Source organism: Amblyraja radiata, chromosome 5 (genome assembly GCF_010909765.2).
Source record: "Amblyraja radiata isolate CabotCenter1 chromosome 5, sAmbRad1.1.pri, whole genome shotgun sequence".
In the NCBI taxonomy this organism is placed as follows: domain Eukaryota; kingdom Metazoa; phylum Chordata; class Chondrichthyes; order Rajiformes; family Rajidae; genus Amblyraja; species Amblyraja radiata.
In genome coordinates this window covers 7263198-7285576 of record NC_045960.1, presented here as the reverse complement: position 1 = coordinate 7285576, position 22379 = coordinate 7263198, and the positions used below count along the sequence as shown (strand labels likewise).

Genomic DNA, 22379 nt, shown 5'->3' with positions numbered 1-22379 from the left:
GGTTAATTCCGGGGATGGCGGGACTGCCTTATGTTGATAGAATGGAGCGGCTGGGCTTGTATATTCTGGAATTCAGAAGGATGAGAGGGTATCTTATTGAAACATATAAGATTATTAAGAGATTGGACACACTAGAGGCAGGAACCATGTTCCCAATGTTGGGGGAATCCAGAACCAGCGGCCACAGTTTAAGAATTAGGGGTAGGCCATTTAGAACAGAGACGAGGAAAAACATTTTCACCCAGAGAGTTGTGCATTTGTGGAATTCTCCGCCTCAGAAGGCAGTGGAGGTCATTTCTCTGGATGCTTTCAAGCGAGAGTTAAGGGCCTGTCCCACTTTCCCGAGTTACTCACAAATTCTCCCAAGTTTTCCCCTTGAATTAAACTCGGAGAATGTCCGTAGCGAGTCCGTAGGAGGCCGTAGGAGTCCGTAGATATATCGTAGCGACTTGTTATGCCAGCCGTAGGTACTCGGGGCATCAGGTAAGTCGGGACTTTTTTTCCAGCATGACAAAAAAGTCCACGAGTAAAAAGATAGTCGGGAGGAGGAGTTCCTAGATCACAAAAATCTTGATTTTTTTTTTAAGGTCCTTTCAACTCGGCAGAGGACTCGGGAAAGTGGGACAGGCCCTTTAGATAGAGCTCATAAAGATAGCGGAGTCTGGGGATATGGGGAGAAGGGGTACTGAATGTGGATGATCAGCCATGATCATATTGAATGGCGGTGCTGACTCAAAGTGCCGAATGGCCTACTCCTGCACCTATTGTCTATTGTCTATCAAACCACGCACCTTTGGGATGCATGAGAAAAATGACGCACCCAGGGTTCTCCAAGGGCAACTTGTGAACAGCACAACCAAGGATAGGATAAACCATGGGTCAGTGGAGCTGCAAGGAATGCAACCCAGTGGGTCGCTGCCTCTCAGCGCCAGAGGCTCGGGTTCAATCCTGACTACGGGTGCCGTCTGTACGGAGTTTGCACATTCTACCTGTGACCACGTGGGTTTCCCCCGGCTGTTCTGGTTTCCTCCCACATTCCAAGGACGAACAGGTTTGTAGGTTAATTTGGCTTGTACATTCACATTGTACGATGATCGCCGGTCGGCACAGAATCAGTGGACCGAAGGGCCTGTTTCCACGCTGTATCTATAAACTAATCATAGGGCATTGAACATTATAATACATGAATGGGTATTTCGGCCAACAATGTCTGTGCCAAATCTGATTCCAAGTTAAACTAATATCCTCTGCCTGCACGTGATCCAGAATCAGAATCACACTTTATTCGTTTTGCAACATACAAGGAAGATCCATATCCCTGCATTTCCATGTACCTATCCAAAAGCCTCTTAAATTCCACTACCGTATATACCTCCACCACCCTTTACAGAAGTTTTATGGACCACTGTAAATTAATTTGCCCCATACATCTCCTTTAAGCGTTGCCGCCTTCACCTTAAAGCTATGTTTCTCTGGTCTTTTACATTTCCGCCCTGCCTACCATATCTGTGTCTCCCATGCACTTTCAGAAACTTCTATCAGGCCTCCCCCCCCCCAACCTCTGACGTCGCAGACAAAATAATCCATGTTTGGCCACCCAGCAAGTTGGGCCGAAGGACGTGTTTCCATGCGCTATGACTATCCTTGTATCTAATACCCTCTAATCCAGGCAGCATCCCAGTAAAATGTGAAGGAAGGAACTGCAGATGCTGGTTAAAACCGAAGATGGACAAAAAATGCTGGAGTAACTCAACAGGACAGGCAGCATCTCTGGAGAGAAGAAAGGGTGTGGACCCTAAACGTCACCCATTCCTTCTCTCCAGAGATGCTACCTGTCCCACTGAGTTACTCCAGCATTTTGTTTCCAACTTCAGCATCCCAGTAAACCTCTTCTGCACATCATAGTCATCTGGCTTCCATTTGAATGTTAAGCCCTTCTATTAGACTCCTAAACCAGATGAAATATCTTCTCTTTTTTCGCTCAATAATCTGAAATATCTGAATTATAGAACCTTTTTATTATCTATGCTTAAAAGTGTGACCAACCTTATGCAAGATAGTGGCAATGAGCTGTGCAAGCGAGTATAGATGTAATCTTCAGTTTGTGATTAATTAGGTGACTTGAGGTGGGAATGAGATGGCGTGTAAAATATATACTGTATAGTTCTTAAAAAGAAGTAATACACAAAATACACACACACAGTACTGGAGTAACTCAGCGGGTCAGGCAGCATCTCTGGAGAACATGGATAGGTGACGTTTCGGGTCGAGACCCAATTTTGTATGAGTAGGCTTTGGCTTGTTTTAAGCATTGGGATTTGTTTTCCTAGCCTCCCCCGCTGCCGAAGTCTGACAGCAGCTGACATCTCATCGGGAAACAATTGGTAGCGCTACCTAGACATCCTTGCATTAATCGGAACCGACTTTTTAATAACCCTGTCAAAAAATATTCATCCTCTCAGGGCTGCCAGACAGGATATTAATGCATTATTGACAGCAGCAACTATATTCCAACAGCACACACAACTAAATAAGGTCTGTGATCGATGTATCACTTGCATGGTTTTCTCCAAGTGTACAATTTTAATGTGAATAGATTTTCTCCTCAAGTCTCTGGAGTTGGACTTGAACATATGACCTCCTGGCTCAGACAGTAATGCAACCAACTGAGTGAGAGCTGAGGCAGATTCCATGACTCACCCGCTCAGTACATGCCATCGCAGTTACCAGCAAAGCCCGCAAGACCTGTGTTTATTTCTCTCTCCTGCTTATTCTGAAGGTGGTTAGATTAGATTAGACCAGTCTGAAGAAGGGTCCTGACCTGAAACGTCACCTATTCACGTTCTCCAGAGTGGCTGCCTGACCTGCTGAGTTACTCCACCATTTGTGTCATTTATTTTTAGATTAGATTAGATTAGTTTATTGTAATATGCACCAGTGTGCAATGAAATTCCTTGTTCACATGAAGCTCAGAGAGTAAACAGTGAGCTGGAGGCCACACGGTGGCGTAGGGGAGGAGTTGCTGCCTTACACCGCCAGAGACCTGGTTTGCATGTCCCCCCCTGTAACTGCGTGGGTATTCTCCGGGTACTCCGGTTTCCTCCCACATCCGAAGGACAAGCAGCTTTAGAGATTATTTGACTTTGATTAAAATTGTAAATTGTCCCGAGTGTACAGGATAGTGCTAGTATACATGGTTGGCGCAGACTCGGGCTGAAGGGCCTGTTTCCACGCACGCTGTATCTCCAAAGTCTAAAGGTACAGTAGACTACCTCTCCCAACAACCCCTCCTAAAGCAAAGAGATGATCGTTGAGTTCAGTAAACGTGGTTCATACACGCTCCAGTCTGCAGTCTGAAGAAGGGTCTCGACCCGAAACGTCACCCATCCCTTCTTTCCAGAGATGCTTCCTGTCCCGCTGAGTTGCTCCAGCATTTTGTGTCCATTTTTATTTATGGAACACCGAGTGTGAAGAACCTGTGCAGGAAGGAACTGCAGATGCTGGTTTACTCTGAAGATAGACACAAAATGCTGGTGTAACTCAGCAGGACTGTCGAGGTAAGAGATTAAAAAAATGTTCCCCCCCCACCCCACAAAACAAACCATGGAACACTAAAACATACTTTTTAACACCTACTGAAAATAACAAAAAGAAGAAAGGACAGACAGACTGTTGGCGAGGCAGCCACTGCTGGTGGAGCCACCCAGTATCATCTGGATGTCTATGATTTGAAGCTCCTGGATCTTCTCCCAGAAGGTAGAATGGCCAGGATGACCGGCAGCCTTGTCATCACAATACTTTCTAGACTTTTTAAAGGGTCGCACAATGACGCCACAGACCCAGGTTCGATCCTGACTACGGTTGCCATCTGAACAGAGTTTTTACACCCCCCTCCCCCTCCCCCGTGACCACGTGGGTTTTCCCTGGGTGCACTGGTTTCCGCCCACACTCCAAAAGCGTGCAGGTTTGTAAGTTGATTGGCATTGGTAAAAACTATCACCGTTAGTGTACACGGTGATCGCTGGTCGGCGCAGACTCAGTGGGCCAAAGGGCCTGTTTCCACGCTGTATATCTAAACTAAACTAAATTGGAAGAACGGCACCTCATACTTCGCTTGGGCAGCTTACACCCCAGCGGTATGAATATTAACTTCTCTAACTTAAATTAGCCCCTGCTTTCCCTCTCTCTCTCTCTCTCCATCCCTCCTGCTTCCTAGTTCGCCGACCAATCTGATTGGCCTCCTGATTAAATGTTATCTCTATGCTTCGTTGTCAGCTTCCCCTAGCTAACAATGATCTATTCTACATGTTCCTTGAACTTCGACTCCTTTGATGTCTCTTTTTCACACCTTACACTTCTTTATCTCTGTATCTCCCTCTCCCCTGACTCTCAATCTGAAGAAGGGTCTTGACCCAAAACATCACCCATTGCTTCGCTCCAAAGATGCTGCCTGTCCCGCTGTTACTCCAGCATTTTGTGTCTATCTTCGATGTAAACCAGCATCTGCAGTTCCTTCCTACACACAAAACTATAGCGCATCTTCGAAAGATTCCTCGTGAGCTTAATGAATTTTCTCAGATGCCTGAGAATGTAAATATGCTGTTGCACTTTCTTGATCACCACCGCGATGGGAGCTGTTTGCGGTGACTGAGTCATACGGGTGGCTCGAAAGGTGGTGATGGCATGTGGTGTAGTTCCACTGGCGTAGGATGTTCTTTGGTCTGTTGTCCAACCGAGCTATTGACAGACTGTTTCACGTGCTGCCTTACGATATCATTGCTGCCTTACAGCGCCAGAGACCCCGGGTCAATCCTAACCATGGGTGCTGTCTGTACAGAGTTTGTACAGTCCCCCCCCGTGACCACGTGGGTTTCCTCCAGGCGCTCCGGTTTCCTCCCACACTCCAAAGATGTCGAGGTTTGTAGGTTAATTGGCTTCGGTTAAAAGATTGTAAATTGTCCCTAGTGTGTAGGATAGTCTATGGGGAACACTGGTCGGCGTGGACTCGATGGGGTGAAGAGCCTTTACCCACGCTGTATCTCCAAACTAAACTAAACAAACATCCCACATAATCCTATCCTCTCTGAGCTTTTACTCATCCACAGCGGAGACTAGTCACTGTAATTTTTGAGAGCAAAATCCAGCAACAGTTCCTTGCAATTTAAGGAGTACAACCTGATTGTGGTTTTCAATTAGAATAAACAAACTCCAAAGGTATTTGAACCTTCTCCCTAGACTTTCCTTCAACATGCCACTGCTCAATCATCTCGAATGCCTGGGATGTTTACAAAGAAAAAATTGGCATGAGCCAGGTTTTTGACATGTCAATTCGATTAGTTCGACAGCAGAGGTGACCTGAAATTGAAGTCAGTTGAGCATTCAAAAAAAAAGTTTGAGAATGGCTTTGCAGGAGCTGGAACTGGAAGTTCATATGGATATGGGCCAAACACGGGCAAATCGGACCACCCTAAATGGAGCACAAAAGGATACAAAGTCCTGGAGTTACTCAGCGGGTCAGGCAGCATCTCTGGAGAACATGGTTAGGCGGCATTTCCGTTCGGGACTCCTCTTCAAACTGACCTGCTAGTTACTCAGGGTTACTCAACTGAGGGACAGTTTCATCCCAGCTGTTATCAGGCAACTGAACCATCCGATTACTGACTAGAGAGTGGTCCAGACCTACCATCTACCTCATTGGAGACACTCGGACTATCTTTAATCGAACTTTACTGGGCATTATCTTGCTCTAAACATTATTCCCTTTATCCTGAATATGTACACTGTGGACGGCTTCATTATAATCATGTATAGTCTTTCCGCCGACTGGATAGCACGCAATCAAAAATCATTTCACTGTACCTCAGTACACCTGACAATAAACAAAACTAAACTAAACACCAGCACTTTGTGTAAGAAGGAACTGCAGATGCTGGTTTACCGAAGATAGACACAAAAAGCTGGAGTAACTCAGCGGGTCAGACAGCATTTTTGGAGAGAAGGACTAGGTGATGTTTCGGATTGAGACCCGTCTTCAGACTTTGTGTTCTTTTACGTAAACCAGTATCCGCAGTTCTTTGATTCTGCTGAGATCGGACTTCTGGTCAGTGTGGACGGGTAAGGCTGATTGTTACTGCGATGTATGACCCTGTGTCTGTGTTTTATCAGAGACAATAGACAATAGGTGCAGTAGGCCATTCGGCCCTTCGAGCCAGCACCGCCATTCAATGTGATCATGGCTGATCATCTACAATCAGTACCCCGTTCCTGCCTTCTCCCCATATCCCCTGACTCCCCTATCTTCAAGAGCCCTATCTAGCTCTCTCTTGAAAGTACACACTCACAACTCTCTGTGTGAAGAAGTGTTTCCTCGTCTCCATTCTAAATGGCTTACCCCTTATACCCTCTCATCCTTCTAAACTCCAGAGTATACAAGCCCAGCTGCTCCATTCTCTCAGCCTATGACGGTCCCGCCATCCCGGGAATTAACCTTGTAAACCTACGCTGCACTCCCTCAATAGCAAGAATGTCCTTCCTCAAATTTGGGGGCCAAGACTGCATACAATACTCCAGGTGTGGTCTCACTAGGGCCCAATACAACTGTAGAAGGACCTCTTTGCTCCTATACTCAACTCCTCTTGTTATGACGGCCAACATGCCATTCACTATTTCACTGCCTGCTGTACCTGCATGCTTACTTTCATTGATTCATGAACAAGGACCCCTAGATCCCGTTGTACTTCCCCTGCAGATGTCTGATTTTTAATTTTTTTTAAAACATTGTTTTCAAAGGATTGCTGGACTTACTGGAGACCCGGGGGCCAAGCCGAGGAAAATTACCGTGCCCATGTTTGGGGCAATGAAGGGAGGGAAGAAGTTCAAGCTGAAGACTGGCACAGTTGGGGTGAGTGAAGTGAAGTAAAGTGAAATGTGAACATTCTTTCAGTGGAGGAACAAAGCCCTTCACAACTCTCCAGCTGGAAAGATACTGCCTGAACCTCTCCTTTAATGGCAGGCAATCAAAGCACTGCCATGGAAGATTCACTAGTTAATCCGTTCCATCTGTCTCTATCTATTTTCATTCAAATTCTGTTGAGACAGTGAATGCTGATGACCTTGCCAATTTAAAAGAATTAACGAGTCTGACTGCGCAAGGAGCATTTGTAGCAATTCAGTCCTTAACCCAATAATGCTTCAGTGCAGCCTGTCTTTGTCAATTCATCTCTCTTGCCTTGCTGGGCTCAGCATCTCCCTGGAGCTAATGTGTTCCTTAAGCCAAGAAAAAGCCCACTCATTCCAACAGGACGAGCCTCTTAAGGGCCTGTCCCACTTGGCGATTTTTTTAGGCGACTGCCGGCGTGTTTTATCAATGTCGATAAAAGATTTTGAAGATTTCAAAATCCAGCGGCGACAAAAAAATGTTGCGACACTTGAAAAAACACCGCGTGTCAATATGTCATCACGCCGCGTCACGCAGCAAATTGTTTGGTGATCTGATACGTCAGTCAATGATGCCGGCAGTCACCGAAAAAATCGCCAAGTGGGACAGGCCAGATATAAACAAAGTGCTGGAGTAACTCAGCTGGCCAGGCAGCGTCCCTGGTGAACATGGATAGGCAACGTTCCGGGGCAGGACCTTTCATCAGATTGAAGGGTCCCAATCGAAACGTCACCTATTCAGGTTCTCCAGAGATGCTGCCTGTCCCGCTAAGTTACTCCTGCATTTTGTGTCTTATCTTCAGTGTAAGTCAGCAGTTCCTTCCTACACATAGAACAGTACAGCACAGGAACAGCCATTTCAGCCGACAATGTCTGTGCTGAGACATGATGCGAAGATAAACTAACCTTATCTGCCAATTCAATCGACGTTGTGAAAATGAATGTCGATTGAATTGGACCCTGTGAGCTTGATCATGGCAGACTATACCACAATTCTGTATCGATTCTCTTTGTTTCTTGCGGGGCACCACAGTGGCGCAGCGGTAGAGTTGCTGCCTCACAGCACCAGAGACCCGGGTTTGATCCTGACTACGGGTGCTGTCGGTACCGTGTTTGTACGTTCTGCCTGTGACTGAGTGGATTTTCTCCGTTTGATCCGGTTGCCTCCCCCACTCCAAAGGCGTACAGGTTTATAGGTTAAGTGGCTTTGGTAAAATTGTAAATTTTCCCAAGTCTGCAGGACAATGCTAGTGTACAGGGTGATCACTGGCTGGCATGGACTCGGTGGGCCAAAGAGCTTATTTCCACGTTGTATCTCTAAAATCCACCCAATACCATTGCCGAACAAGAAGGCAACCTAGCCCAACAAAAAACTGTATAAACAGTCTCCTATCCATGTTCTCCAGGAATGCTACCTGACTTGACCCACTGAGTTACTCCAGCACTTCATGCCGTGTCTTTTTGTAAACCAAGGCTTGTTTCTACAAAACTACCTTCTGCAGTTGTGCAGGGTCCTAGTGAGACCACACCTGGAGTATTGTGTGCAGTTTTGGTCCCCTAATTTGAGGAAGGACATTCTAGCTATTGAGGGAGTGCTGCGTAGGTTTACAAAGTTAATTCCCGGGATGGTGGGACTGTCATATGCTGAGAGAATGGAGCAGCTGGTCTTGTACACTCTGGAGTTTAAAAGGATGAGAGGAGATCTTATTGAAACATATAAGATTGTTAAGGGTTAGGACACGCTAGAGGCAGGTAACATGTTCCCGATGTTGGGGAAGTCCAGAACCAGGGGCCACAGTTTAAGAATAATGGAGACGAGGAAACACTTTTTCTCACAGAGAGTTGTGAGTGTGGAATTCTCTGCCTCAGAGGGCGGTGGAGGCCGGTTCTCTGGATACTTTCAAGAGAGAGTTAGATAGGGCTCTTAAAGATAGCGGAGTCAGGGGATATGGGAAGAAGGCAGGAACGGGGTACTGATTGGGGATGATCAGCCATGATCACATTGAATGGCGGTGCTGGCTTGAAGGGCCAAATGGCCTACTCCTGCACCTAATGTCTATTGTCTATTGTCTAAAACCCAGTGAAACAGGTTTTGGTTCTAAGAGCAAGTGGATTTATTTTTTTGCATTTCATTTTAGCACTAACAGGGTTTACTGAATGTAGAGTTCCATCAGCAAAGTCCTATATTGTCTTCTCCACTGGCTTGCTTGCGGAAATTGTTCCTTCTACTCCGCCTCCATCCGCTCTCCACACCCTGAGCGATTTAAAAACTAGTGTCTTGCAAAAATAAATTGGATCGCTATATGTTTTAAGAATTTAAAAATCCCCATGGGCTACCCTGGTTGTAAAATGAGATATTTATGCAGCGTGACAAGAGGTTTGATTATTTAACACAAAAATCTATCATCTGAATTATTTATGGTTAAAAGAGGTAGTAAACCTTAGGTGCAATAATGATTTTTTTTTAGCTGCAGAGCTTTGAATTACTTATGAGACTGAATAAAACACAAAACCACAGGCTAAGATATGTTGTGTTCGATGTACGCCTGATAGATACTGTTGGGATCTTGCGTTGGCTACTAATTAGTCTCTCTTTTTGCCGTAGATGAATGGTTAGTTAGATATTCCCCGCAAGACGAAATAATTTCACATGTTTGATCTTAGTTAGGTAAATCAAAGCCTTGAATATACTTAAATATATATGTATATTTTGTTTTTGTAACTCTTTTTAATCACCACTTCTTCACACCCCTCTGCCCTGCGGGATTAGAAGACAGAGTTTATGTTAATGGTGATTTTGTTTTCTCTATAAATGGGTAAAGGGCCTGTTCCACTTAGGCGATTTTTTAGGCGACTGCCGGCAACTAGGCTTGTCATAGCTTGTCTTCTCCTGACGTAGGTGCTGCTGTAGGTTGTTGTAGGTTGTCGCCAGGTGACGTAGGTTGTTGCTCCGATGGCGGAGGTTGTCGCCAGGTGACGTAGGTTGGCGCCACGATGGCGGATGTTGTCGCCAGGTGACGTGGGTTGGCGCCACGATGGCGGAGGTTGTCGCCAGGTGACGTGGGTTGTCGCTGGTGCTGACTTTGGTGAATTCCATTGTCGTAATCGCCGGCAGTCGCATAAAATCGCCTAAGTGGGGCAGGCCCTTAAGGAAGTGGGTGTTTTGTGAATATAAAAACCGGGGATGTAATGCTGAGGTTTCATCAGGCGGTGTTTGGAGTATCGTCAACAGTTTTGGGCTCCATATCTGAGGAAGGATGTGCTTGCGTAGGTGAGGGTTCAGAGGAGGTTTATGAGAATGATCCCAGGAATGAGTGGGTTAACCTATGATGAGCGTTTGGCGGCACTGGGCCTGTACTCGCTGGAGTTTAGAAGGATGAGGAGGGACCTCATTGAAATGTACCGAATAGTGAAAGACTTGGCTAGAGTGGATGTGGAGAGGATGTTTCCACTGGTGGGAGAGTCTAGGACCAGAGGTCACAGCCTCAGAATAAAAGAGCGTACCTTTAGAAAAGAGATGAGGAGAAATCTATTTAGTCAGAGTGTGGTGAATCTGTGGAATTCATTGCCACAAATGGCTGCTGAGGGCAAGTCAAAGGGTGATTTTAAGGTGCAGATTGACAGATTCTTGATTAGTATGGGTGTAAGGAGTTATGGGGAGAAGGCAGGGAATGCGGTTGAGAGGGAGAGATAGATCAGCCATGATTGAATGGCGAAGTAGACGATGGGCCGAATGGCCTAATTCCACTCCTATAACTTTTGAACTTATGGGCCGCTTGCTGGTGAGATTTTATAGTTATACAGCACGGAAACAAGCCCTTCGGCCCAATTTGCCCATGCCGTCCAAGATGCCTCTTGTACGCTGGTTCCACCTGCCCTTGTTTGGCTGATATCCCTCTAAACCTGTACCATCCATGTACTTGTCCAAATGTCACTTAAATGTTGTTATAGTTGTTATAGCGGCCCATAAGTTCAAAAGTTATAGGAGTGGAATTAGTTCTGACCTTCTCCATAATTATATTGAAACTAATGGTATTGTGATCACTGGACCCGAAGTGCTCCCCAACGCGTACCTCCGCCACCTGTCCCGTCTCATTTCCTAACAGGAGGTCCAGCACTGCCCCTCCTCTAGTAGGTACCTCTATGTATTGCTGCAAAAAACTATCCTGCACACATTTTACAAACTCCAAACCATCCAGCCCATTTACAGAATGTGTTTCCCAGTCTATGTGTGGAAAGTTGAAATCTCCCACAATCACTAACTTGTGCTTACTACTAATATCTGCTATCTCCTTACATATTTGCTCTTCCAATTCTCGTTCCCCATTTGGCGGTCTATAATACACCCCTATAAGTGTTGCTACACCTTTCCCACTTCTCAGTTCCACCCAAATAGCCTCCCTAGATGAGCCCTCCAATCTATCCTGCCAAAGCACTGCTGTAATATCTTCCCTGACTAGCAATGCAACACCTCCACCTCTTGCCCCTCCAATTCTATCACACCTGAAGCAACGAAATCCTGGAATATTTAGTTTCCAATCACAGCCCTCCTGCAACCATGTTTCACTGATCGCCACAACATCATACTTCCAGGTGTCTATCCAGACTCTAAGCTCATCCACCTTTCTTACAATGCTCCTAGCATTAAAATATGCACATTTAAGAAACCCCCCGTCTCTTATTCTCTGTTTATTTCCTTTTTTTTCTTTCTCCTCTTGTGTCCGAGTGCTTCCCTTTTCTGCTTCCTGCCTCCCATTCTGTCTACTAGCTTTCTCTATTTGAGTCCCTCGCCCCAACCATTCTAGTTTAAAGTCTCCCCAGTGGCCTTTGCAAATTTCCCCACCAGGATATTGGTCCCCCTCGGGTTCAAGTGCAACCCATCCTTTCTGTACAGGTCCCTCCTTCCCCAAAAGAAGTCCCAATGATCCAGAAACTTGAATCCCTGCCCTCTGCACCAGTCTTTCAGCCACGCATTTATCCTCCACCTCGCTCCATTCCTACTCTCACTGTCGCGTGGCACAGGCAGTAATCCTGAGATTGTTACCTTTTTGGTCCTTTTCCTTAACTCTCCTCCCAGCTCCCTAAATCCTCCCTTCAGGACCTCTTCCCTTTTTTTACCTATGTCATTGGTACCTATATGTACCACGACCTCATGCTTCTCTCCCTCTGATTTCAGGATATCTTGGATGCGTTGAGACACGTCCGAGACCTTGGCACCAGGGAGGCAGACCACCATCCTGGTCTCCCGACTGCGTCCACAGAATCGCCTATCCGACCCCCTAACAATAGAGTCCCCAATTACTATTGCCCTCTTCTTTTTTTCCCTACCTTTCGGAGCAACAGGGCCAGTCTCTGTGCTGGAGGCCCGTCCGCTGTCGCTACCCCCGGGTAGGCTGTCACCCCCATCCGTACTCAAACAGGAGTACTTGTTTGCAAGGTGTACCGACATTGGAGTACTCACTCGTTCCTGCCTCTGCCCCTTGCCCTTCCTTAGCGTGACCCACATGTCTCTCTCCCATGGTTTTGGAGTGACCACCTCCCTATAACTCCCCTCTATGACCTCCTCACTCTCCCTGACCAGACAGAGGTCATCGAGCTGCTGCTCCAGGATCCTAATATGGTCCCTTAGGAGCCCCATCTCTCTGCACCTGGTGCAGATGTGGACGTCTGGAGGGCCATCCGACACCATGACCTCCCACATCTGACATCCAGAACAGTACACTGCTCTGACTGTCATTCTCTCGCCTTACCCTGGATCCGATACCAGTATAATACAATAGAAACTGCTGGGAGAAATCAGCAGGTATCTGACTCACAAACAGCTGCTCCCTCTTGCCCTTTAAACTGCTACTTTATTATATAAACAAAAAGCACTGTACCCTTAGCTCACTGTACCCTTAGCTCACTGTACCTTTAGTCCACTGTACCCTTAGCCCACTGTACCTTTACTAAAGCACTGTACCTTTAGCCCACTGTACCCTTAGCCCACTGTACCTTTACTAAAGCACTGTACCTTTAGCCCACTGTACCCTTGGCTCACTGTACCTTTACTAAAGCACTGTACCTTTAGCCCACTGTACCCTTAGCTCACTGTACCTTTACTAAAGCACTGTACCTTTAGCCCACTGTACCCTTGGCTCACTGTACCTTTACTAAAGCACTGTACCTTTAACCAGAAAGCAGAAATGCTAACCTGAGGTTGCACCCAATCAGCTGCTTCCTCTAGTCCGCCTCCGCCAATCAGCGACTTCCACCAGAACCCTCCCTATGGAGTGTGGAACGTTACGGATTTTGGTAAAAGCCCCGACCCTCCTCCACTCGCTCCAACGGTCCCGGGCCTCTGTGAAAGAAAGCCCCGCGCCCGATTTAAGTACTCACCGCCCTGACCCTCCTCCACTCGCTCCAACGGTCCTGGGCCTCTGTGAAAGAAAGCCCCGCGCCCGATTTAAGTATCACCGCCCTGACCCTCCTCCACTCGCTCCAACGGTCCTGGGCCTCTGTGAAAGAAAGCCCCGTGCCCGATTTATATACTCACCGCCCTGACCCTCCTCCACTCGCTCCAATGGTCCTGGGCCTCTGTGAAAGAAAGCCCCGCGCCCGATTTAAGTACTCACCGCCCTGACCCTCCTCCACTCGCTCCAACGGTCCTGGGCCTCTGTCTTATCCATCCATCCATCTATCCATCCATCTATCTATCCATCTATCTATCCATCCGTCTATCTATCCATCTATCTATCCATCTATATCCATCTATCCATCTATCCATCCATCTATCCATCCAACTATCCATCCATCCATCTATCTATCTATTTATTTTTTTACACAAAGGGTTCTGACGCTCTACCCAATCTACGATCTATGCCTCTCATAATTTAATATACTTCTATCAGGTATCTGGCGTTCCAGAGAAAATAATCCAAGTATGTCCAACGTTTCCCTGTAGCTAATACTTCATATCTAAAGCATTTCTTCACATTACATTAGCTTTGTAGAAATGTACTGCATTTTAAAAGATTGTGCCAGTGTTGATGAAAGTCGCCGACAGTGGTGCTGGGGTAGAGCTTCTCATGATCTACCCTTACTGTGCCAACCTGTGCCCGGTTAAGAAGGGCACCTAGACATTGCACTCGCTATACCAATCATCTCCGCATCAGTATAATTTCTGAGTGAGGACTAAGGAGTTATTTTTCACGATGTGCCCATGCCTTCCGGTAACCAGGGTGATAGTGCCTGGTATAATTTCATGTCCAGCCTAGAACCAAACGACACAGCGGCGCAGCGGTAGAGCTACTGCCTTACAAACCAGGGACCCGGGTTCGATCCTGACTGGGGGTGCTTGTCTGTACAGAGTTTGTACATTCTCCGTGACCTGCGTGGGTTTTGTCCGAGGTCTTCGGTTTCCTCCCATACTCCAAAGACGTGCAGGTTTGTGGCTTAATTGGCTTGGTATAAGCGTAAATTGTCCCTAGTGTGTGTAGGATAGTATTAGTGTGCGGGGATCGCTGGTCGGCACGGACTCGGTGGGCCGAAGGGCCTGTTTCTGCGCTGTATCTCGAAACTGAACTAAAAAGACACTATGAAGGAGGCACAAGTAACTGCGGATACTGGAATCTTGCACAAAACACAAAGGGCTAGAGTAACTCCCGAACTTGTACAGTGTGCTTTGTGCAAGATTCCAGCATCCAGTTCCACATGTCTTCATATTACTGCTGTGCTGCAAAAACTCCTCAACGTACGCCTACTTTGGAGAATTGTGCAGGAAGGAACAGCACATGCTGGTTTATACCGAAGATAGACACAAAATGGCAGTGTAACCCAACGTGTCAGGCAGCATCTCTGGAGAAGAAATATAGACGGAACCCTTCTTCAGACTGAAAGTAGAGGTGGAGAGATAAATAAATTGGAGACGAGAAACGGCCGGCCCTGATTCGGTCTGGCCATTTCTCGCCTCCTGTTTATTCTCTCCCCCACCTCTACTTTCAGTCTGAATAAGGATTTTGCCCAGAAATGTCACCTATTCTTGTTCTCCAGAGATGCTACCTGACCCGCTGTGTCACTCCAGCATTTTGTGTCTGTCCTACTTTGAAGAGGTTCTCCCTCCTCTCTCCAACGGGGGTTCTGTGAAACCTTCCTTCACAGCTCCCCCTCTGTGATTCCTGCTGCCCTCTTGCTCTTCAGCCCATGTTCCCACCCAGAGTCGGAAGAAGGGTCCCGACATCAGTTTAGTTTATTGTCATGTGTACCGAGGTGTCATCTATTCATATCCCCCCCGAGATGCTGTCTGATCCAGCACTTTGTGTGTGACATCATGAGGGCTTATACACTTCTATCAGGTAAAAGATTATGAGGAGAAGGCAGGAGAATGGGGTTGAGAGGGAAAGATAGATTAGCCATGATTGAATGGCAGACCAGGCCTGATGGGCCGAATGGACTAATTCTGCTCTAATGATCGATGAACTTTAATCTCAACAGTCAGGGTGATTTATTATTCAGAAATTAACTGCTGAGAACACCATATCACAAAGAGAATCACCTCTGTTAAAATCACGTCTAAAACACATGCATCTCACTCATCTGTGTTCGAAAGAACTGCAGATGCTGGTTTAAATCGAAGGTAGACACAAAATGCTGGAGTAACTCAGAAGAAAGGTCTCGACCCGAAACGTCACCCATTCCTTCTCTCCAGAGATGATGCCTGACCCGCTGAGTTACTCCAGCATTTTGTGTGTACCATCTCACTTATCTTCTCTCCTTATCCGGCGCCTTGTCTCCTTTTCACCTCTAGCCCTTATCGCTTAGTCCATCCGTTTGTCAGTCACCTCACCCCTCACCCCACCACTCTGCTGTATCCACCTATCACTCACCAGACTTTACCTCGACCCTGCTATTTTCCAACATCATCTCCGCTACTTCAATCAGTCGGAAGAACGGTCCCGATCTAAAACGTCACCTGTCCATTCCCTCCACAGTTGCCGCCAGTCCCGCTGTGTTGCGCCAGCGATTTGGGTTTTGCACCTTTACAGGGAAGATGTTGTCAAGCTGGTAAGAGCACAGAGAAGATTTACAAGGATGTTGCCAGGACTAGAGGGCCTGAGCAATTGGGAGAGGTTGAGTAGGCTGGGACTCTATTCCTTGGAGCGCAGGAAGATGAGGGGGGATCTTATAGAGGTGTATAAGGTCATGAGAGGAATAGATCGGGTAGATGCACACTCTCTTGCCCAGAGTCAAGAGTGTTTTATTCTTATATGTCCCAGATAGAACAATTAAATTATTACTTGCTGCAGCACACCAGAATATGCAATCATAATAAATAATATAACAAAAGCTCAGAAGAAAAATAAAAAATCGAGCACCAGAGAACATGAGTTTAAGGTGAAGGGAAAAGAATTAATAGGAATCTGAAGGGTAACATTTTCACAAAGGGTGGTGGGTGTATGGAACAAGCTGTCAGAGGAGGTAGTTGTGGCTGGGTTTATCCCAACATTTAAGAAACAGTTAGATAGGTACATGGATCAGACAGGTTTGGAGGGATTGGACCAAACACAGGCAGATGGGAGTACACTCTGCCCTCGACAGCTCTTTCCAAAACATTTGCGTAAAAAATGAATGTTCATTCACCGAACCTCTAACCTCATTGTTTGAGAGTATATTTGCGCCATGAATATAATGGGCTCTACATTATAGCTCTAAAGAATAAAAGGATGTTCGAAACATCTTAAGAAGAATTTACATTTTTATATCTTTCTAAATCCGTCCAAAATTCAATTTTTTTATCCTCTGGATCGTGAATGAATGCTTTTAGGCGATTGTAAAATAAATAAATTGAGACTCCAACTGTTTTTTTTTTCAAAAGTGCAACAGCTACGAATTTGGATTTTCAGGCAATCAGATTTTAAATCCCAGCCTGTACGAACATAAAGTACTTGGATGTTGCTATGGTGTAATTTCAAAGAGCCTTGAGCATAATTATATGGAGCCCCTCACTCCTCAGGACATTACATAAAATACTTTATAGCTAATGGAATACATTTGAAGTCTAGTCACTTTTAATGTAGGAAATGAGGCATTTTGTGCAAAGGAAGGTTCCCCCCACCCCCAATATATTTTGTTTAGTTAAGAGATGCAGCTCAGAAACTGGCCCTTCTGCCCACCAGGTCCGCACCGACCAGCGATCCCCGCACACTAACACTATCCTGCACACACTAGGGACAATTTACATTTATACTAAGCCAATTAACCCACAACTTGCACGTCTTTGGAGTGTGGGAGGAAAGCGAAAATCTCAGAGAAAATCCATGTGGTCACAGGGAGAATGTACAAACTCCGTATAGACAGCACCAGTAGTCGGGATCTAACTCGGGTCTCCGGTTTTCTTCAATTAACATTATGAAACGCATTAAACAAACCAAAAAGCACTCAGTTTAAAGACATATGTGAAAAATGGCACCACTCCCTCTTTTCTGCCAAGGAGGATTTGTTAACTCCTCTCCTTAAAGGTGGACACAAAGTGCTGGAGTAACTCAGCGGGACAGGCAGCATCTCTGGAGAGGAGGAATGGGTGACTTTTCTGGTCTCGACCCTTCTTCAGACTGAGAGTCAGGGGAGAGGGAGACACAGAGATAAGGAAGTGTAGGGTGTGTAAACGAGACATCAGAGGGGATGCAGGTCAAGGAAAATGTAGATCATTGTTAGCTTGGGGAAGGTGACAACAAAAGCAGAAAATGTAATCGGGACTGTCAGACTGGTGGGAAAACTGGGATGGGAGGGATGGAGAGGGAGAGAAGGAAAGCTCGGGTTACTTGAAGTTAGAGAAGTCAATATTCATACCGCTGGGGTGTAAGCTGCCCAAGCGAAATATAAGGTGCTGTTTCTCCAATTTGCGCTGGGAGTCAGGCAGCATCCCTGGAGAACATGGATAGGTGATGTTTCAGATTGGGACCCTTCTTCAGACAATCAATCGCCAGGCTTTTCACACCCCCAATATTTTTTTTTAGCTTCCTCACTTTCTGCAATAATCAGTTTGAAGATGTGTCCCGACCTGCAACGCTGCCAGCCCTTTCCCTCGACATGCTGCCTGACCCCCTGAGTTACTCAGCACTTTTGTTTAGACTTTACTTTAGACTGCTACATGGAATTTTGTGTAGGAAGGAACTGCAGACGCTGGTTTAAACGAAAAAGCTGGAGTAACTCAGCAGACCAGACAGCATCTCTGGAGAAAAGGAATAGGTGACGTTTCGGGTGGAGACCCTTCGTCAAACCACGTTTTGAGCTGAGACCCTTCTTCAAACTGATTGTTGTAGAAGGAGAGGAAGCTAGAAAAGAGTTTGAAGAAGGGTCTCGACTCGAAACATCACCTATTCCTTTTCTCCAGAGATGCTGTCTGACCCACTGAGTTACTTTTGTGTTCTACGCAAGATTCCAGCATCTGTAGTTCCTTGTGTGTCCAACTAATAAATAACTAACCAACTAATCCCTCTTTCTAAGCTGTGCAGGCTATAGCAGTTCGCATGCTTATTCTGTTTTTTGTAATGTGATTAGTTGATGTGATTGTAGCCCACTGCAAAAGTACCACTGCAATTGCAGTGCTCACCATTGCAAATTAGCAAGCAACTTTTAAATGTATGAAACACTGGCACAGTCTAACACACACCTACATGGTAGAGTTGCTGCCTTACATCGCCAGAGGCCCAGGTTTGATCCCGACGACGGGTGCTGTCTGTACAGAGTTTATACGTTCTCCCCGTGACCCGCGTGGGTTTTCTCCGGTTTCCTATCACATCCCACTCACACTATCCTATACACTATCTGAAAAATGTACAGTTTTTTTACTGCAGCCAATTAACCTACAAAACTGTAAGTTAATTGGCTTCGGTAAGAAAATTGTACATTTTTTGAATAGTGTGTAGTATAGTGCTAGTGTACGGGGTGATCGCTGATCAGCGTGGACTTGATGGGTCGAAGGGCCTGTTTCCGCACTGTATGTCTAAAGTCAAAAATCTACTTGCGCCGTTAGCGTGCTCTCACTAATGATTTATACAAATCTTTACCACTAACTATATATAACCATATAACAATTATAGCACGGAAACAGGCCATCTCGACCCTTCTAGTCCGTGCCGAACACGTATTCTCCCCTAGTCCCATATACCTGCGCTCAGACCATAACCCTCCATTCCTTTCCCGTCCATATAACTATCCAATTTATTTTTAAATGATAAAAACGAACCTGCCTCCACCACCTTCACTGGAAGCTCATTCCACACAGCCACCACTCTCTGAGTAAAGAAGTTCCCCCTCATGTTACCCCTAAACTTCAGTCCCTTAATTCTCAAGTCATGTCCCCTTGTTTGAATCTTCCCTACTCTCAGTGGGAAAAGCTTATCTACGTCAACTCTGTCTATCCCTCTTATCATTTTAAAGACCTCTATCAAGTCCCCCCTTAGCCTTCTGCGCTCCAAAGAATAAAGCCCTAACTTGTTCAACCTTTCTCTGTAACTTAGTTGCTGAAACCCAGGCAACATTCTAGTAAATCTCCTCTGTACTCTCTCTATTTTGTTAACATCCTTCCTATACTTAGGCGACCAAAATTGTGCACCATACTCCAGAATTGGCCTCACCAATGCCTTGTACAATTTTAACATTACATCCCAACTTCTATACTCAATGCTCTGATTTATAAAGGCCAGCACACCAAAAGCTTTCTTTACCACCCTATCTACATGAGATTCCACTTTCAGGGAACTGTGCACAGTTATTCCCAGATCCCTCTGTTCACCTGCATTCTTCAATTCCCTACCATTTACCATGCACGTCCTATTTTGATTTGTCCTGCCAAGATGTAGCACCTCACACTTATCAGCATTAAAGTCCATCTGCCATCTTTCAGCCCACTCTTCCAACTGGCATAAATCTCTCTGTAGACTTTGAAAATCTACTTCATTATCCACAACCCCACCTATCTTAGTATCATCTGCATACTTACTAATCCAATTTACCACACCATCATCCAGATCATTAATGTACATGACAAACAACAGTGGACCCAACACAGATCCCTGTGGCACCCCACTAATCACTGGCCTCCAACCTGACAAACAACCATCCACCATTACTCTCTGGCGAGGTGAACTAGGTGAGAAAAAATCTTTACCGAGCTCTATTCCTTCCTTTAACTGTATAACGCCTTATCATTGACATCTATCGCTCTTCATTTTACATCCCTGGAATAGATCTGTCCTCAAACATCACTGTTCCGAAGAAAAAAAAGATTCGAAAGATTTTATAAGCTTCTAATTTAAGTGCTGGCTCCAAAAACGCTTACATAAACATTAGTTGCCAAATGCCAACTTTAATTTTAGTAACTGCTGTGACAGTCCAACCTAGCAGGTACAATAGCTAAGCCGTATGTTTTACATGTGATTGCTAAAACTTGGTCTTCGGAGTGATCGTGACAGGAGGGGTCCCTTTTAAGTGGGCAGGGGGTTAAGTTTAGTTTAGTTTATTGTCACGTGTACCGAGGTACCGTGAAAAGCTTTTGTTACATGCTATCCAGTCAGCAGAAAGACAATACATGATTATAATCAAGATTCAAGAGAGTTTATTGTCATGTGTCCCAGATAGGACAATGAAATTCTTGCTTTGCTTTCAGCACAACAGAATATTGCAGGCATAAATAACACAGAACAGATCAGTGTGTCCATATACCATTGAATATATATATATATATATACACACACATAAATAAGCATATAAAGTGCAGTAGGCTAATTAAAGTTCAGATTTTGTTTGAGTTCAGTTTAATAGTCTGATGGCTGTGGGGAAGCAGCTATTCCTGAACCTGGTTGTTGCAGATTTCAGGCTCTTGTACCTTCTACCTGAAGGCAGCGGAGAGATGAGTGTGTGGCCAGGATGGTGTGGGTCCTTGATGATGCTGCAAGCCTTTTTGAGGCAGCGACTGTATACACGAGCCGTCCACAGTGTATAGATACATAATATGAGAATAGTCTGATCAAGGATAGCCAATGAAGTAGATAGTAGTTCAGCACTGCTCTCTGGTTGTGGTAGGATGATTCAGTTGCCTTATAACAGCTGGGAAGAAACTGTCTCTGAATCTGGAGGTGTGCGTTTTCACACTTCAGGGTGCAACTCGTCCTTGATGATGCTGCTGGCCTTGCTGAGGCAGAGTGAGGTATAAATGGAGTCAATAGAAGGGAGGTTGGTTTGTGTGACGGTTTGGGCTGCGTCCACAATTCACTGCAATTTCTTGCGGTCTTGGATAGAGCCGAACGTCCTAAACCTTCTACTGAAATAGAGGTGCTGGTGTGCTTTCTTGCATTGATGTGTCATGAAAACCCCACAACATTTCAGTTTTAATCAGGGAGACAAAAGACAGGTAAAGTTTCCCCACATGCTTTTCTCACATTTGTCAGTATTATTACTTAAATTTTCGACCCCGTGAAAATATGGATAGTCAAAGGTGAATTTGATCTGATCCCTCCCAAACTGTAAGGAATGGGATCTTTAAGGATATCATGGCTGTTCTTTCATTCTGTATTATCACCCAGTCCACAATGTTGCACCTCCCAAGTCTGTCCATTTTGTTTCAGAATGGAATTTGTAAGTCTGAGGAACCCTTGCATTCCCTCTCTCTCGAACCCTAACCAGTCCAAGTTCTCCGACCAGTCTGACTGTCTTCCTAATTAAATTTTATTGCTGTATCACCTTCCCCAAGCTAACAATGATCTATTCTACATTTTCCTTGAACTGCATCCCCTTTGATGTCTCATTTTCACATCTTACCCTTCCATATCTCTGTGTCTCCCTCTCCCCCGACTCTCAGTCTGAAGAATGGTCTCGACCAGAAACGTCACCCATTCCTTCCATCCAGAGATGCTGCCTGTCCCGTGAGTCCCTCCAGCATTTTGTATTAATCTTCAGTGTAAACTGCAGTTCCTTCCTACCCATTATATCTTCAGCCGTTTGTTTTGCGACTTTGTCGTTTAAACCACACCTAGCAGACTTGCCTAAAATCCCTGTTAGCCAGAGTGAGGCCTCAAACACAAACTGGAGGAACAGCACATTATATCCCGCTTGGGTAGCTTACAGCCCAATGGTATGAACATTGTATTCTTCAATTCAGGGGAACAATCCAACAACATCCACCCCATTTTCTCCCCCCTCTCTTCCTTTGCTGCACCCAGAAGCATACCCAATTCTCCCACGATTCCACCCCTCCCCTTTTCCCTTTCCCCCCCAATTCCTTTCCTCCGGCTTCACATTGCACTCCTCTTATCTTACAGTCATTCTTTTCGTCTCTGCCCTTTGTCCAACTCACCTGTATCCACCTATCACTTGCCAGCCTCTGACCCGCCCCACCTCGTTTCCAGCTTGCATCTCCCACCACACTTAGTCATAGAACATAGCAGCACAGAAATAGGCCCTTT

At 45.6% G+C, this 22379-nt stretch overlaps 1 protein-coding gene across 2 annotated transcripts in view; it reads left to right on the top strand.

Annotated features, from left to right (window-relative positions):
* The window catches only part of LOC116972961 (solute carrier family 4 member 1 adaptor protein), a 222838-nt gene that overhangs the window by 129357 nt on the left and 71102 nt on the right, over nt 1-22379 (top strand). For both annotated transcript variants that reach the window (XM_033020562.1, XM_033020561.1), the window contains one exon: nt 6790-6901. In XM_033020562.1, the coding sequence (XP_032876453.1) occupies nt 6790-6901 (112 nt within the window). The remainder of the gene's footprint in view (nt 1-6789; nt 6902-22379) is intronic.